This window comes from Olea europaea, unplaced genomic scaffold, assembly GCF_002742605.1.
Source record: "Olea europaea var. sylvestris unplaced genomic scaffold, O_europaea_v1 scaffold1361, whole genome shotgun sequence".
NCBI lineage: Eukaryota > Viridiplantae > Streptophyta > Magnoliopsida > Lamiales > Oleaceae > Olea > Olea europaea.
In genome coordinates, this window is record NW_019231115.1 from 182,651 (window position 1) to 201,605 (window position 18,955).

At 33.6% G+C, this 18,955-nt stretch overlaps 1 protein-coding gene across 1 annotated transcript; it reads left to right on the top strand.

The window, feature by feature from the left end:
- Window positions 1-16,382: 16,382 nt before the first annotated feature.
- LOC111375352 (zinc finger protein ZAT9-like) lies at window positions 16,383-18,093 on the top strand. Its single transcript, XM_022998153.1, has one exon. The coding sequence runs from the start codon at window positions 16,383-16,385 to the stop codon at window positions 17,880-17,882; it is 1,500 nt and encodes a 499-aa protein (XP_022853921.1). The 3' UTR covers window positions 17,883-18,093.
- The last annotated feature ends 862 nt before the right edge of the window (window positions 18,094-18,955 follow it).

Here is an 18,955-nt window from a genome sequence, read left to right on the forward strand (position 1 = left end):
TGTGACATGTGTATTAAGTTTATCTAAAAAATGTATGGATAATTACGTTTTCAAGATCATGCATACTTTTGTTGTCATTTTAATTAGGCTTGTCGTTGGAAATTTTGAATATGAATCCCATTATAGATGTAACTTACTATTGTGTCCAAATAAACATACCACTTTGAGGCTTTGACGATCATTAAAGGTAGCTAAGGATGGGCATTTGGAGTTTGGCACCTGTATAAAGGCAGTGTCTGGAGATCCCTTGGTGGCCCTGGGGCAACAGATGAGCACATGGAGCACTGTATTCTTAGGCCAGGGTTTTTGATAGATATGTTATATATTGATGTGACACCTTGAGTCTTGGTGGGCAACGAAGGATGCATTGACATAGGGTTGTGCGCAAGTAATGACAAGTTATTTTGAGTTCATACGATACACTATAATAAGGATTCAGGCCCAAGTATGCTTGATATATATCATTACATCATCATATTTACTGAGCTTGATTGTTCATGATTTATATTTTGTACTATAGAAGGCTCTGCGAGAAACTGAAATCATCCGAATAACCAGATATGCCCAAATTATAGAGGACTTATCAGCTATACATGTTACTTATACACATACTCACTACACTCGTTTTTATACAGTTGCTAATGAGGATGAGGGGATTGAAACTTTTAAAGAATATAAAGATTTTGTGATGGTGATGATTGATATCCATAACTAGATTTCATGTCGTTATGTAAATACTTTGATATACATGAAGTAGACAATAAAGTGATATCATGTAAAATAGGGTGATGATACATAGTAAAAGAATGTAGTGAAAGTGAAATGACTTACAGATTTTTAAAACTTTTAGAGTTAAAGAGTTTGAAATAGAGAAATTATAACTCACCATCCTTGATTTAATTAATTATAATTCATCATCCTTGATTTAATCAATTATTTAAGAACCCTAAAATAAGATTTTAATTCCTATACATAAATCAATTAAGTACTTAAAACAAATAATTAATTATTTATTTATTTATGTAAATAAATAATTAATTAACTTAAATAAAGAAAGAAAAATACAAACTTACCCGAAAAAATGAGTGAAAGGGAGGCCTGTCCCACTTCCACATTAAATGTGCGAAATTGCACTTTTAACCCTTAGGGTAAATATGCAAATATTTCGTTTCTTTATAAAATTATACTTTTAAACCTTGGGTAAATATACAATTACCCCCATTTTTATAAAATTACACTTCTAATTCCCATAGTACTATTTTAATTTTAATTCCTATAACATTTATAGGATTAATTCAATTAAGTCCCTAGATAATAAATAAATAACTAATTAATTAACTTAAATAAAGAAAGAAAAATACGAACTTACCTGAGAAAAATGAGTGAAAGGGAGGTATGTCTAACTTCCACATTCATCCCCTATTTATAGGGTATGATAGGGTTAAAAGTGCAATTTGAGAAAATTGCACTTTTAACCCTTAGGGTAAATATGCAAATATCTCATTTCTTTATAAAATTACACTTTCAAACCTTGGGTAAATATACAATTACCCCATTTTTATAAAATTGCACTTCTAATTCCAGTAGTACTATTTTAATTATAATTCCTATAACATTTATACTATCAATTCAATTAAATCCCTAATTTTTTTTAAAACCTTCTAAAATATTAAAAATCTTTGCTAGCAAATTTTGGGATGTTAGAATGACACAGGAGAACTATGTACAAATTTCACACATGGAATTGACTAGATAGGGCTACCGTATCTGGTTCCAACCCAACGAGTTGCACAATGTTCCCCAAAGTTCTAATGACGGCTTCCTTTCGATATATTGTAAAGGTCTTATTAATTTGTATAAATGTGTTGCCAAAGATGTCTTACAAATGCAACTCAATCTTTCTATCCTCACTTCAATATGTTCAAGCATCTAAGGCATCTATACACACAAACATAAACCCATTCATACATATGGATGCATATAATCGTATGCATACATTTATTCTTTTACATGTATGCATGGGCTAGCGTTTTAATTGCATGGAAAAATTGGAACTTTACTCTACATTTACACTTCAAAAATCTTTTGGTTATCGCATAAGGTCAAGATGCTCAAATTAAGTCCCCTTTTTGAGCCCCATTCTTTAAAATTCAATTGTTCTCTCATTTTCAATCACCACTTTCCCAACAAAATAATCGCATAAGGTTTTGAGACCCATTCTTTAAAACTCAATTATTGTCTCTCATTTTCACTATCCCACGAAAATAATTTCCCCCCGTAAACTCGAAACATTTTCCACTTTTAACAACACAGATTGGGGGAAAAAACACCTTGCACAAAATCTATTTTCAAAAAATGGACCCAAAATCATAAAATCAAGCGAAAAATCATAACTAATAGATTAAAAATTTAACAAATTTACATAGAAAAGGACAAACAAACTGCGAAAGTAAAACAAATCAAATTTCGGTCAATAAAACACCAGCAGATCTTAGTATCTGGTGATTCAGATAAAGACAAACGTTGTGTCGATGAGTTGGAACTCGATTTCGGTAGTCAGAAATCAGAAATCCGGAAAAAAAATCTTAGATCTTAAATACCGTTCAATCAATAATCGAAATCAATCCCCACAAAAAGGAGTCGTCAACTACAGATTCACACACACAACAAAATATAAATATGCAACATTTCTATACACAAAAAATAACTAGTCCAAAAATTCAACTAATCAAGATGAAAAGAGTTGATATAGAGTAGGAATCTGACCTTGTTTCCGCGAATTTGATTAATTAGGCCTCTACACAGATTGTTCGATTTTTTGAGAGAAATTGATAGAGATTTCCCTTTTTTAATGAACTATGAATATTGTTTTTGTCTCTTTAACGTAATTTTTATGAGTGGAAGACACGTAGCTTTGGCCAATTAATTTCAGCCACGTAAGCTGCCTGTTATATTCATGTTGGGCCAGAATATTTGTTGCAGGCCAGTTTGGATCATATTAAGAAGCCCCGAAGACTGGAATAGTGCTTGGCCCACGTTTGGCCAATTAATTTCAGCCACGTACGCTGGCTGTCATATTAGTGCTTGGGCCAGAATATTTGTGCGAGCCGGTTTGCATTATATTAAGAAGGAAAAAACAATTTGTACACCATACAACCTCTCACATGTTGAGAGGACCACATGAGTATTAAATTTGTGGACCTCTTTGTTATAAGGGTGTTGTACACTAAGCAGATCCCTATTAAGCAACCACGAAGAATGGATTAGTGCTTGGGCCGGAATATTTGTGCAGGCCAATTTGGATCATATTAAGAAGCTACGAAGAATGGATTAATACTTGGCCCACGTTTAGCCTTATAGGTCACCAAGTCATACTTTAAATATTCTACATTCTAAAATCAAGTTGGAAGTTTGATATTTCAAAAATCAGATGAAAAATTATTTTTTAAATATTAATAAATATTATCATAAAATTAACCCCCACTCCAAACCTTAATTCATTTGCTGCCTCCTCTCTCTCTCTTAACACCAACTACGCCTCCTCTCTCTTTACACCACGTAGCCTAATTTATTTACTGCCAAACAAGTTTTGTGCTGCAAGGAGGACCTTTAAGATGTGGAAGATCATATCTATGGAGTCGAATGCTTGGTTGAACTGGGTGGCGGCATCGCTAGTGTTAGCGGGAGAGGCATGGATTTTCGATTTGGATGGCATTTTAGGCGATTCAGGGGTGGACCTTTGGTGATGGATCTGGTATAGGAAGAAGGTTTTGAGATCTAGTGGTTGATGGTGCATCTGGCGATGTTGTGGTGGTGGCTGGCAGTGTCGGATCTAGTGGTCGTGGTGGTTGATGGTTCATCTGGTGGTGGGTTGCAATGCAAAGTGGTGTTTTGTAGGGTGGTGGTGATGGTGCGTTCGTTGTGTGATGATGAATTTGGTGATTGTGGTAATGGTGGCGGTCTGGCGATGTGGTATGGTGGTGGTACAGATGATTGATGGCATGTGTGGTGCGGTAGTTGTGGTGGTTTTGGTTGTTAAGAGTGTGGTGGTAGCAGCTTCCATGTTTTGAGACGGTAGATGGCAGTGGTAGTAGATGACGGTGGTCGTGGCGATGGAGCAGTGGCGACAGTGAGATGTTGGTGGTCGTGGTCTATTATGGTGGATGTATTGATTTTGTTTGAGATAGTGGTGTTGTTGCCAGGTGATAACAGTCACGATGGCGATGGTGGGGATGGTGAAGGTGGTGCTGTTCGAGGCGATGGTTCTTAAGTGGTGGTCACAGATTAATTGGTTGATTGTGATCATTAAATTGATTAATTTGTGATCAATGAAAAAAATAAATTGTGATAAAAAAAATAATGTGTGACCTAAAAAATTAATTATTTGTGACTGTTTAATAAATTGTTATCTATAAATAAATTATGACATATAAATTTTTGATTTGTGATCAATGAAAAAATTGTGAATGTAAAGAAATTTGTGATATTAAAAAATTCTGATTTGTAATCGAAAATAATACGTGGTTGATTAAATTGTACATTTGCGACCAAATTATATAGATGTGTGACCTTAATATATTTAATTAGTAAAATATATAATTAATTAATTAAATTATAAATAAATTTTAATGAATATCTGATTTTTGAAATTTGAAACTTTTATTCTTACTTTTGAAATGGACAATAGTTATCCTCTTTTATTTATGAAATTTTCCCATATTATAACCAGTCAAGATGAAGGACAACCAAGATTTTCATTGATAATCAATATTGTGGAAATTACACCCATACATAATTTTTAACTTTCCAGTTCAAAAATAAGATTTCAAAGTTTTTGGTTCAAAATTCAAATGATAATTTACCTTTTAAAATATTAATAATAATATTTTTAAATTAAATTAATTCACCCTCGCCAGCACCTAGGGATGTAAATAGATTAGATATGAATTGCATCTGTCGAAATTTGGTTCGGTCCATTAAGAATAATCCACCGATCTGATCCGATTCGATAGTGCAATGGATATTTGATTGTTAAACCATGCTTGGTTTGCAATCTTATTGGATATCCAATTTGAAAAATCCAATCCAAAATTGAAAAAATCAGGAAGATAAATTTTTTATATTAATCAACTTTTAAGTCCTATAATCAAAAGGTACATATAGCTTTTTACCCAATTCTTAGCCAATCCATTTAAAGATTGTAAACTTTATGATATTTCAATGAGTATTCAACATCGAAAGTGGGAAGTTTGGAATAAAGAAAGCAACTCCAATTGTTGGCTTTTTTGTTATTTAATTTATAATAAATTAATTATTCTTTTTATCTTATTTCGATTAATAAAAAAGCAAAATCTCTTCAAATATTTCTAATAACAATATGATACTATTATTTATTATTTGAAAATTATGTGTAAAACATAAAATAATTTTCAAAATGGAAAAAGTTGTGCAACAACGATGATATATAAAATATATTAAACTATTATAATAAATCGAATCAAGTTTTTATCAGATTAAATTGACATATATCTATATTTGCTTCAATTAATTAACGAATTATTGGGTTCAAATTTTGATCAGATTACCGAACTGAGATCTTGAATTCATCTCTCACTAATTTCATGAGATTCGGATCGGATCAAATCAAAAACAATCCATTGATAGCCTTACCCGCACCCTAACTCAATTTCATCCCAAACCCTAAAAATCACTGCACACTATCTTCTCTCTCTCACTCTCTTTTTCTCTCTACCTATCCCACCTCCTACTATTTCAGTGTTGTACCCATCCCTCATTCGACATCGAAAAGAACAAGGCTAGTGTTTTTACAAGAAATCCCTAGCCAATCTTCTTGCAAGAGATCTTTTCTTAACATCAAACTTGTTGGGACTAGATAGAAATGAGAATACCCTTATTTGGCGACGACAAAGAGCCACCTCGTTGCACGCAGTGAGACGATGTTGCTGCTGCCTAAAGTGGCGCATAGCCTCATCGGAGTCTTGGCTACATGAGCTGGGAAGTGCTACTGCTGCTCGAATCGATAGTGTCGTCTCGATACTCTTTTTTTAATCTGATCTGTGGGTATTTTTTGGTTGGTGATTTTCAAATTAGATTTACTATGGATGGCTTGTTGGTTGCTGTGCGATGGTGGCGGCGGTGCAGTACAATGCTTCTTTTTTTCAAATTTTTTGGTGTGCACGTTACGCTGGTGGTGGTGAGGTGGCGATGATTTTGATTGGTGCCATGGGAATATGTTTGGGTAGGGTAAGTGGTGAGATCAAAAGTGTTTGTGACCAATTATTTGAGATTATGATCAATAAATTGGATATTTTATGACGAAGAGATAATATATGATTGAGAACTTGTAACTAATAAATAATATACGACCTAAAAATTTAAATTGATATTTGTGATCGATAAATAAATTGCGACTTACAATTTTTTGATTTGTGATCGATAAATAAATTGTGATCTATAAAAAATTTTGATTCGTTACTGTAAAATAATTTGTGGCTAATTAATTCAATAATATGTAATCAAATAATATAGAATTGTGACCATATAAAAAAATTCATTTTTAATTAATTATTCATAAATAAAATTTAATTAATATTTGATTTTTGAAGTTAATTTTGAAATGGGTCATACTTAATCTTTTAGATATGAAAATTTTCCAATTTGTCCATTATATAATTTTTGTAAGAAATTCTTCTTTTGAAAATCAATATTTACAATTTTTTTTTTATTTGAAAACAACATTTTAAAACTCGTAATATATCGGCGTGAATGGAAACAGAGGAGTGTAGTTGTAAATGCAATGGAAAGTTAGAAGAATTTAGTAATACTCGAATTTGTTAATAAAAAATTGAGAAATTTACAAAATTCATAACGTAGGTCAATGGAGTTATTTACAATTTGCATGCTATAATTTACCAAGCCGTCGCATGGTAATCGAATTATAAATAACTTATTTTACTATTATTCAGCAAAAATTTTAACCTGAAGACACTGAAATTTGCAACATTGCATTTTATTCGAGATTCTAACACTGAGAGATCATTTCTATGAATCTATCAAACAATATCACCAGCAACTCAAATATTGACAAATAAAAATTCAGGGCTCTGTTTGGTTTGATTAAAATTAAATTAAAATTTTAAGTTAAAGTCAATAATTAATTTTAATTATATATTTTATGATATTCATAACTTTTCAACCATATATTTCATTAACTTTTATCAAAATATAATAAAAAACTGAAATCCACACCAAATATGGGTTACATATACTATGTTCAATGAAGTCAACATGAGGTAATTTATTATTTAAGATTCTAATACAAGAGATCAATCAATGTATCTTAAAAGGGAAAATGGATTGAAATCCTTCTACCGCAATGAATTGAAAGGTACTGTGAGTGTCACAATTGAAAAGTTATGATAAAAATTGTAATTCAGTAAAAGGTTTGAGCTCGCAAACTTTCACTAGTAAGCATATTTGGAATTGTTTATTCACAGTCTTTAAGTATTAACTTACTATTAAATGGAACAAATTAAATTGTAGCTAATGGTAAAAAAAAAAAAAAATTCTTCACAGGTACACGTTAGGTATATTATCCTCATTTTAGGTTAAATATGGCTCAAATAGTTGTCAAGAGGTATATAGAACAGGAAATAATAAAGATTGCTGTGGTTTTTCAAGCGTGAATGAGTATCTCTTATGATGTCATAAAGTTCAAAGGTGACTTGTGCATAAAAATGATACATAAGAGATTATATAAAATAATGTCAAGAAAAAATATTAAATGAAAAAAGTTGAATATATTTTAAATTGACAAATGATAAAGTGATGTGTGGCATTTATATAACCCATTATGTAAGAGTAATACTATTTGCAATCGTTAACTGTAATAATCGTCATACGTAATATACATGTGCCAACTAATAATTTGATGCATTAATGTGGTAATTTTTTTAATTGCCTTAATGTGTGAAATTACTAACTGTCACATGTATGCACGTAGGGCGACTGCGACAGTGAGCGATTGCAAATAACAGTATTTTTATGGAAATTTTGATGTACATGCAGCAAAGTTCCCTTTACAAATACCCTTTGTTTCTTCCCTTTTTCATAAAACTTATTTTGACTCAAATATAATTTTCAACAACTTATTCTTCCAATAAAATAATTTTATAAATGAATCCAAAATTTTCATAATTTTAACCATAAATTCTAAAAATAAAAAATAATTATTTCTTTCGATTTTAAACCACCGCAAGTGTACGGTTCGTTAACAAGTAATAAAGTGGATTCAATGAGTCAAAATATCGTCCCACAGAGATTGATTAGTTCAAATTTTATCTACCTTAACCTTAACCGAAACTAAATTATCAAAGTGAATGTAGACCTGATTGAACCTCAATTATGCAAATTTTTTTATGATTAAATTGAAACTAATATGCAAAACAATAATTTAAAACTCTAGAATGAAATCTAAAAGTTGAGAACGCATTTGTTATAATTATTAGGAATAAAATACGCTAGGATCACGAATTCCCATGCAATTATCACTTTAAACCCTAGTTTCACAATATGACAACACATTTCAATTTTGATGAATCAATGTTCCTAAGTCTATGCAATACTCTCTCTCAAGATGTATCAAACCTATTTCTACATACCACCGGTCTATATTTCTATGACAAGAGCATATGTAAAAATGTATGCGGTTTTATGAACATTTAAAGATTCACATAGGGTATAGCAGTATATTTCTATCCACTATCGGATCTTACGATGATTTATATTATGTCAAATATATTCCAATTCTCTCGAATGCAAGAATAAATCACTTAAATTCACACAATTACGAGCTCTTAATTGCGAAAACATTAATTGCATACAAATCATTCAAAATAATAAAAATTGTATCTTAACGTCAAATTGCAAAACTAGAATATTAAAATTCAAATCACATAGTTCATCGATCTCCTAGCATAATAAAAATCTAGCCTAGCATGATTAAAATAACAAAATATATCATAGTTTGTATATAAGACATCACCGGGTTATAAAATTTGAATATATCTTGAAGTTCTTCGTGCCAATCTTTGTTCTTGCGCTCAATTCCTTTCCAAGAGTTGTTTTTCGGCCTCCAATTACGTTCTTGGCGTCTCTGGAATGTTTTTGATATTTATATCCCGTGGAAAATTAGGTTACCATAGGTATTTCAATCGTATAAGGAAAGAAAAAATTTGCGCTGAAATTGTACCATGGGACCGCATGGTTTTAATCCGTACGGCCGCATGGTTATCCTCTTTTTCCAGTTGAATTCCCTGCATCACTTCGTGCGGCCGCACGACATTTCTACCATGCGACCGCATGGTAGAATTAATCTTTCATTTCCTACAAATTGGTCCTTTTACTTGAATCTTCCACTTCTTTGCATCTTTTTTTCATTCTTCACATTCCATTATCCCAAAATGTCATCAATTTGTATTTGGCAAACTCAATTTCTTGATTTGTTCATTGAGTCAACTTTTGGGTAATTGCACCTTGGTCCTTGAACTTTCACTTTGTGTCATTTTAGTCCTTTTCCACGTCTTTTCTCATGTATTTCACCATGTTCATCGGTGTTACCTACAATTCACAAATGTAATGAAATTAAGTCACAATTCAATCATTTTATTCGTAATTAAGTCATGTTTGTGACCTAAATAAGTGTGCAAAAACACACTTATCAATCGTCGATAGTCAACGTCCTTAACAGTGAGATTTTTTTATTAATATATATAATTAAATTATATTAAAAATTCTTCAGTTTATATGTAAATGAACTAAAATTCAATATATGAATTCTTTATTCTTTTGAAAATAAATACATCTGCTTTTAATATGTTGACTGGATAGTAAATTGCCCCAAAAATGTTTTACACAAAGTGTGACAATATAAAATTGAGTCCATGTTGTGTAGTGCTAGACATGGATAACAAGAAGATTGAGATGCAACGGAGCTAGTCTCCAAGATTGACACTATGGAATGCTCTATTGTAGTTTGCATTTTCACACTTATAATCATTTCCGTTCCCACTCTTTGTACCAAGTTCATCATCAATCTCAAAACCACCAAGTTAAATACAAGGGAGAGAAAAATTGCCCTCAAACACAAATCATACATAATTAGACCTCAAACAACAAATGAATTAAATGAACAAATCACAGTCATAAGACTCATAACTTTAAAAAAAAAAAAAAAATAAATAAATAATCATAAGTTATAGCTCTAAACTCATTACTCATAAATGATAAATCAATAAATGAGTTAGTTAAACAAAAAAACCAAAAAAAAAAAAAGGCAAAAAAAAGAGCGGCATGATGGCTCACTGTTTGAGACCGAAGAGGTCAGCATCGGCTGCTACTAGCTAATAGCAGCAGGAATAGGTGGTCGAGTTCGTAGGGCAGTAGGACTGGAGGGAGGAAGCTGGAAGGGTTTGCATCGATTTGGAAATTGAAATACCGAATTGGTATGTGGATAATGGATTTGGACCATTTAGTAATTGATTTTCAATTGAACAAACCAATTTTTTTATTTTTTTTTAAATAAGATGCAAAAAAGGCAAAATGTATTTAAAAAAAAGGGTCATCTTCTTCTTCCTATTGCCTTGCTGCAGGTGCGATTTTCTACTCATATTCATATTTATGAAGACTCAAACACATCATTAGTCATTTCCGTTCTTCCCTCTTTGAAAGACCACTGACTAGGAATGAAAGAATTGCCAAAAATTGCAGCAAATGACGATTTGTTTATGTTGTTGTACTGTGTGCCGAGTTTCAACTTGGTACAAGGAATGTGCATAGGTTGCTCATTGCTTACATCATTGTGGCATATAAGTATGTAGAAGACATGTAAGTGATCTTTAACTTATAATTACTTTTTACTTTGTTGTAAATTGGGGAATGGACACATTGAAAGCCAATTTGACCTCATCGGACACTCAACAACTTCTCAAAGTGCACTTGCTCTACTCCAATATAACTTGACAATAGATCTAGAAAAACTTCGAGTAGTGTAGGATAGAGTGATCAACATAACGAGTAAATCTAGTTTAGGTAGCATGCCTTGTTCTAATAAGAGATTAATCTCATCGTTTAATAATGTAGTATCTGATGAACAATCGAATTCACTTCTTTTATGCTACTTCACAATTTAACGTCGAAGTAGAAAGAGAATGAAAACTGTTAGCCATAAAATCTCCCGTCTAATGACTCTATAACATAAATTATTTCCAGTTGTGTACATTGCAAATGTAATTTTCCCCTTAAAAGTGAAAATGTAGCACCTCATGCTCATTATAGGTTGTAGCGAAATTCCCTCGATAAATCTTGATTCCGGGCTCAGAAAACAATCAAACGAAGACTGGTTTACCTCGACTCGACCCAAGACGTTCGCCTTCACTTTGGACAGCCCTTTTTGCCTCTCCGGTGGCTCTCTATTTAGTGTCGACAAAGGACATGTGGTGGTGACTACAATGGAAGAAAGATTTGACAACAATAGTGGAAGATCTCTCTCCCTTTTTCCCCAAGACCGGCTGTCCCCTTTCACTCACCATTGCACGTTCAATCATCCACACCTAAAACTGCTGGAATAGATGGATATATATAGGTATAGTTTAGATCACTCCAATCGGGCCTAGGGTTCACTAAGAGGGCTACCAATTAACCTAAACTAATGGGCCAATTTTCAACTCCATATTAATCACTAAATGATCCAACTAACCAAATAATCATCCAACCCAAACCCGAGCCATCCAAAACTGTAGTTCGTCTCCGAACCGAGCCAAGTCTAGGTGTCGATAAATAATCCGATAACTGTTTTAAATCATCGCCTGGATTATTGGGTATCAAAAAACCCAACAATCTCCACCTTAATGTCCAATAATCTGCAAGCAACCAAAACACACAGTTTATACTTGCACAATCAAGGTAATCCAATAAAATTGGAATAACAGACCTTACCTCGTGTTTCCAACCTGAAACACATATGATACTTGGAAGATATATAGGATAACACACAAACAGATCTTTTCAAAATCACGTTCACACAGAACCACAGATTAACACATAGTTAATCAACATAAGGTCACGCACATATGCAACAAATGCATAAATGACCCCATGAAAGATCCCACCACACTTATTCTATCCTATTCCGTGTTACTCCCACCTCGAGAACACATATCTCCTCTCATCGCCATCATGCTCACTAAACAGATCACTCAACTCATGTCTAACTGACAAGTCACAATAGATCCTAAGTTCACGGGATAATCTTCTATCTCCATATCACTTCTCCCAACCTACGTGGATAATGGGTCTCCACCTAACAGAAGTGATAGAAGTGTCTTTCTCACACTCCACCTGATCAGGGTTTTTTTCCAGATAAATGATTCTAGACATTTGATCACATCTCCACTCGTGATCCAAATGTCACACTCCACATCCCGGTACAAACCACCATGTACCTCTAGGCATCTATACTCCACCTTACCAAAAGATACACAGCACACTGCTAATGCATCACAAACTCACTGCGGCAAAACAACACCTTCCGGTGACCACAAAGGTTCTCCAATCACCAAAACTCCAAAAATCCACAAAGAAAACGACGAAGGTGGCACTCACAAAGAAAAATCGAAGAAAGAGTCGGTTACTTCACAATACTCACAAACGAGGCTCACAAAGATAAAGAAGGTAACCCTAATATAGTTGTCTCACATAATCTCACAAACCGCACATGCTCACAAAGATGAAGGAGAGAAACGACTGCCCAACTTTCTTCTCTACCACACTCTCACGCCACTCACAAAGCAAATAGAGTACGCCATAAAACTTAACCCACTATACATGTAAACATATTACACAAAGTAATAAGTCACTCTAATTCATGCAATTACACACATCAAACATATTGAAAGTGTAAAATCAACATTGCAACAGAATTAAGTGACCACATACATGCAGAAAGGATTACACACAGATGCAATGTAAGAACTAGGTTTATTCTCTCAATAAACCTCACTAGAATCACTACTCGACCCTAAAGTCACATTCGTCTTGTCTCTATCCTCATATTTCCTTTTATTATCATCTTAGGATAATCTCTTTCAACTATGCCCAAATTTTACCACAGTTAAAAAATATATGTTATTTTTCACATTTGCCTTAGACCTATACATGCCAACAATATCAAATAATGACCGCAAGCAAAGTACTAACACATAATTCACACAGAATAGTCGAGTAAATTTTCCTAAGGTCACATGCAATTCTATCGGTGTAGAAAGAAATTGGTGACAAATTCACATAGAATTTAAGGCAATTAATTAACACGTAATTCCTAGGTCTAGCAACAAGTAATGGTTACCCCAAACCTAACGTCACCCCACACAATGACTTCTAACGCGAAAAATAAATAATTAACCTACACATTAATTTTAACCGCAATAATAAAAAGCAAAGAATACGATATCGAGCGGACCACGTCTAAAGATTCGTAAATATCGAGAGACGCGAATTCACTACTTTAGGATCGTCATTGTTCATCCTAAAGTCAACAGCAACCACAGCAACACGAAAACAGCACCCGGCACCTGAACGTCCAAGGGCAAAATCGTCCAACTTTCACTGTATTACTCCAAACTGAAATCTGAAAACACTGCAGGGTCCGTCTCATCTCCAACAACATTCTGTCTTTTGGAACCCTTGCCGGAATCTATCTCACGCACCTCCACGCGCCGGTGCCATATTCCTCACGCGCCACCCTTACTGAACCGTCTCAGTCTGCACAATCCAATGGTGGTGTCCGTTTCTCCAAATTGTTTTTGGTTTTACCAGAAAATGCCAAAACAGATCCGACAGAAATTGAAAAACTGGACAGTTTCTGCCTCTCATTTTCAGATTCGTTTTCGACCACTTCCAGCTCGTTTTTGGTCCCAAAAATTACAAATTTATCAACAACTCAAGCTGTGATACCATTTGTAGCAGAATTCCCTCGATAAATCTTGATTTCAGGCTGAGAAAATAATCAAACGAACACCGGTTTACCTCGACTCGACCCGAAACTTTCGCCTTCACTTTGGACAACCCGTTTTGCCTCTCCGGTGGCTCTCTATTTAGTGTCCACAAAGGACACGTGGTGGTGACTACAATGGAAGAAAGAATGGACAACAATGGTGGAAGATCTCTCTCCCTTTTTCCCCAAGACCGACTGTCCCCTTTTACTCACCATTGCACGTTCAATCATCCACACCTAAAACTGCTGGAATAGATGGATATATATAGGAATATTTTAGGTCACTCTAATTGGGCCTAGGGTTCACTAAGAGGGCTAGCAATTAACCTAAATTAATGGGTCAATTTTCAACTCCATATTAATCACTAAATGGTCCAACTAACCAAATAATCATCTAACCCAAACCCGAGCCATCCAAAAGTATAGTTCGTCTCTGAGTCGAGCCAAGTCCATGGTGTCGATAAATAATCCGACAGCTGTTTTAAATCATCGTCCGAATTATTGGGTATCAAAAAACCCAACATTGGCTCTCTCAAGATTAAATTGGGTAAGTTGCACCTGCTTTGAACATTGTGAGGATGAGTTCTATACCTTTGAAAGCTGTGACGATGAGTACCAAATCTTTGATTCCTAGCACCTCGATCTCAAACCTTCAAGATCCTTTTGTGACAAAAATGTTCAAATTGGCCATTAAAATGTCAAATTTTAATTAAAATAATCATTGATTTTTTTAAAAAAAATAATAATATAAAGAATAAAGAAAAGAAAAAATAACCGACCTGCTTACTCCACACCCATTGTCCCCTCTCACACCCTCTTCCAATGAAGAGGTTCGCACAGTCGGCAGACAAGGGTATTTCGCCCATGAAATACGTCAACACTCCCCGTTTGGTATCCATTTTTTTCAAAATGCATTTTTCTCTCTCTTCTTTTCAACCACACATTCTTCATTAAAATAATATTACACGTAAATCAAAATTTTTTCCTTATTTTTCAACCACACATTTCCCATCAACTTACTATTCTAAAATACATTTTACATAAAAATGGCTCCCAAACACCCATGATGAATTCGAAATCTTAATCCGTATGTTTCTTGATTTTAATGTTTTAATCGATTGATATATTTTGTTAGCCTCCACATGATTTTTATGTAGTTAATTTTTAAATAAATAAATCACATATCTTGGTCTATTTGGCCAAACTAGGAATGATTTTATATTTTTAGCCAAAAATTATATGCATGTGATAATTTCATTTTATATAGATACTTCTCATGGATGCCTCAAATTAATTCATCAAAAGGCACTCCTACTTTATCATTGTTGTTTTATTGATCTGCCAGTATCCATGACCAAGTCGGATAACATATCATCCATATATTGATAGAAAGCTACTATTCTGACTTTAATACAAGCAAAAATCTTATGGTGTATTTGACGGAAAAAAATTCGTGGAAAGTGGTCATTTTTTCACTCGAATTCTAATTTTTGGAGTATTTAATTGTCATTTTTTCTGTGAAAAATAGTTTTCTTTATTTTTGAGGAAAACAATTTTTTTGGGGTTGTATAGATTTTTATTTTTTAATTTTTTTGTTCTACAGGTTAATAAATATCATCTAAGAGTCTATTTTGATTTGTTAGAACACAACCTTTTCTTAGTGTGTAATTAAATTTTCCTACATGACAACATCAAGTGACCTAAAAATTAAAAGCAAACAATGAGTTTGAATTAGGAGAAGAATCATAATTAAGGGTCAATAATTAAAAGATAATTAATTAGTAATAATAATCCTACAATATATTATAGTAAATAATTGTGTGGAAAAGCAGCTTAAACCAACCGACAGACAAGGAGAAACAAGGATTAGTTTTCTTGGCTTGGAATTGAAGGAAAGTGAATAGTTTTGGCAGTTAGAACCATACTCTTTTACTCTAAGTGGACGAACGAATGAGAGAAAAAAACTCCTAAGTCAATAATTTCAAGAAAATTATGTATGTAAAGGTTGCATATACTTATCTCCACGGCGGCGCCACCACTACATGGTTGTGGAAAATGTCTAGTTCTCACTATATATCATGCCCTCCTCCCACTTGTCATCAACTCACCGTACTCTCTCACTCCTCTTTCTCTCTCATCCACAAACCATCACTCTTAACTAAAAACTAGGAGTAATCTTGTTTTCACCATACAACCCTACAACAACTTCTACTTTAAGAACAAACTCCATCCCCATGCATGTTTTTTCATTAACAATTCATTGTAGTATTTCTCTTCTTTTTTTAATTTTGGGTTCAATTTTCTTGAATTCATGGATTGCATTGAGGATCAACAACCAACTTTTAAGCATTATTGTAGGGTATGCAAGAAGGGTTTTATGTGTGGGAGAGCTCTTGGTGGGCACATGAGGGCTCATGGAATTGGGGATGAAAATGGAAATCTTGATGAAGAAGATCCCACTAGTGATTGGGAGGATAAGAATGATAGGACAAGTAACAAGAGAATGTATCAATTGAGAACAAATCCTAATAGGTTAAAAAGTTGTAGGATTTGTGAGAACTGTGGGAAGGAATTCTTCTCTTGGAAAGCTTTCTTGGAGCATGGAAAATGTAGCTCCGACGCCGAGTCGCTTGTGTCATCCCCGGAGTCGGAAGATGAGGAGGACGAGGGAGGCGGTAGACAAGGCGGCGGAGGATGGACCAAAAGGAAGAGATCAATGCGAGCAAAAGTGGGAAGTACTATTATTAGTTCAGCTTATCCATCGAGTGAAGATGAAGACCTACTCCTTGCAAAATGCCTAGTACAATTAGCCAACACACGAGTGGAATTGCCAATGATGGTGACGGAAATGGAGTCCTCCTCCACTTCCGCCAATCGGGAGGGGGAACAACGTAATGCAATGGACAACTTTTTCTCCCCTCGAACATCAACTCCCTTGGACAAGGCTAAACGAGGATCTTCAAATAATTCTAAAGGCATGTTTGAATGTAAAGCGTGCAAAAAAGTGTTCAATTCTCATCAAGCATTAGGGGGACATAGGGCAAGTCACAAAAAGGTTAAAGGGTGTTATGCAGCCAAACAAGATCATGATCATCAGCTTGATGATCATAATTTAGCTGATGATGATATGATCACACATGACGAATTTTTCCCTGCATCCAATTCACCATATAATTCCCCTAATTTGCAATTTGAACAAGGCTCTACTGCATTAGTAGGTGCTGCGAGAAGGAAATCAAAAGTGCATGAATGCACTATATGTCACAGGGTTTTTTCCTCTGGTCAAGCATTGGGTGGACACAAAAGGTGCCATTGGATCACTTCAAATTCACCTGCAGACACAACAAAACTCCAATTCCATCATCACGTTGAGCCCATCAATCACTACAAACCCAAAATCAAGAACTCTGACCAGGCCCTTGATCTTAACCTTCCAGCATGGGCTGACGAGATGTCGGGTTTAAGACAGGACACACGTAACCCATTGAGCTTTGAGGTCTCGACCGATATACACCTACATCAGTGGACAAACACTGGCGATGAGGAGACAGTTGCCAAAAATATCGATAGCCATCTTCGCCAGTGTAATCAGATAAACGAAGATGATAACAACAAGAAGAATATAAACGGGTCACTAGTTGACGGGAATAACAATAATAGCAATAATGTAACTCACTATGTTGATGAAGCAGACAGTAGGTTGAGGTTAGCAAAGTTAAGTGACCTAAAGGACATGAACCTTAGTGGAAGTTCATCCCAATGGCTTCAAGTTGGAATTGGTTCAACAACTGGTGCCACTGCCGACCCATAATTTATACATAAATTTACTGTAAACTTTTGTTGAGTCCAAAGTGATCAATTCACTTGTCTGGGTTCTTTTGTAAATTTTAATTAACCACACATTTTTAATTATACCATGTTGTAAAATCTATTTGTTTCTCTTATAATTTCTTTTTCTGTTAGGTTGTCTTGTTGAGATAAATTGAGGTATTGTTCTTTCATTTCCAAACATATGAAATTGATTAATGACTTGTTTTTTACTATTTGAAATAATTTTGCTGCTTGAGAAATATTTTTTTTTTATTTTTTATTTTTTGTGTGTGTGTCAAACCAAGGCATCAGCGTGGGAACCATTGATTTTTAAGGTTTTGTGTCATCTACTTATATTAAACCAATTTAGATGTTTAGAAAATGACATATTTTTAGTACATTTGAACAAGTTAATGCTGGGAATCAAGTTCAATTTCCTCTAAATTTTTCACAATATTTGTTCAGAGAAAAATAACAAGACATAAAAATTAAAATAAAAAAAATAAAAAATAGAGAATTTTACGGACTGACAAACATTTTTTGTCATATCATGACCAAAATGTATGTTATGATGTTATTTTAAATATTTTAAGCATACTATTGTATAACATGATAATCATTTAATAATAAATTTTGAAAGTAAATAATGGTTTAGTCATTAGTGGACTAACATTAACATATACATTATTTTAACTAAGGTAGTGTTTGATTGATCATTTTCCATGGAAAATAGAATAAGTTTTCCATCTTTTACTCAATTAATGGTGTTTGATACCATTTATTTTCCATGGAATTGGTTTTCTTGCTTTTGTTGCCACATAGATATTTTTCATCTAATTGAGGAAAATGAATGGTGAGAATTCATTTTCCCGGTTATTGTAGCAATTTTTAATTATTATTATTATTATTTTTTTTTTTTGGTTGGAAATGGAAACAAATTTTAAGAATTATTGTAAATTTTTTTTTCTTTAACTGACAATTTCCATGTAAATCAAAGTCAAACGAATACCAAAAGATAGATGATTTTCTTGGTTTTTTGTTTTTTGTTTTTTTTTTTTTTTTTTTTTTTTTAAA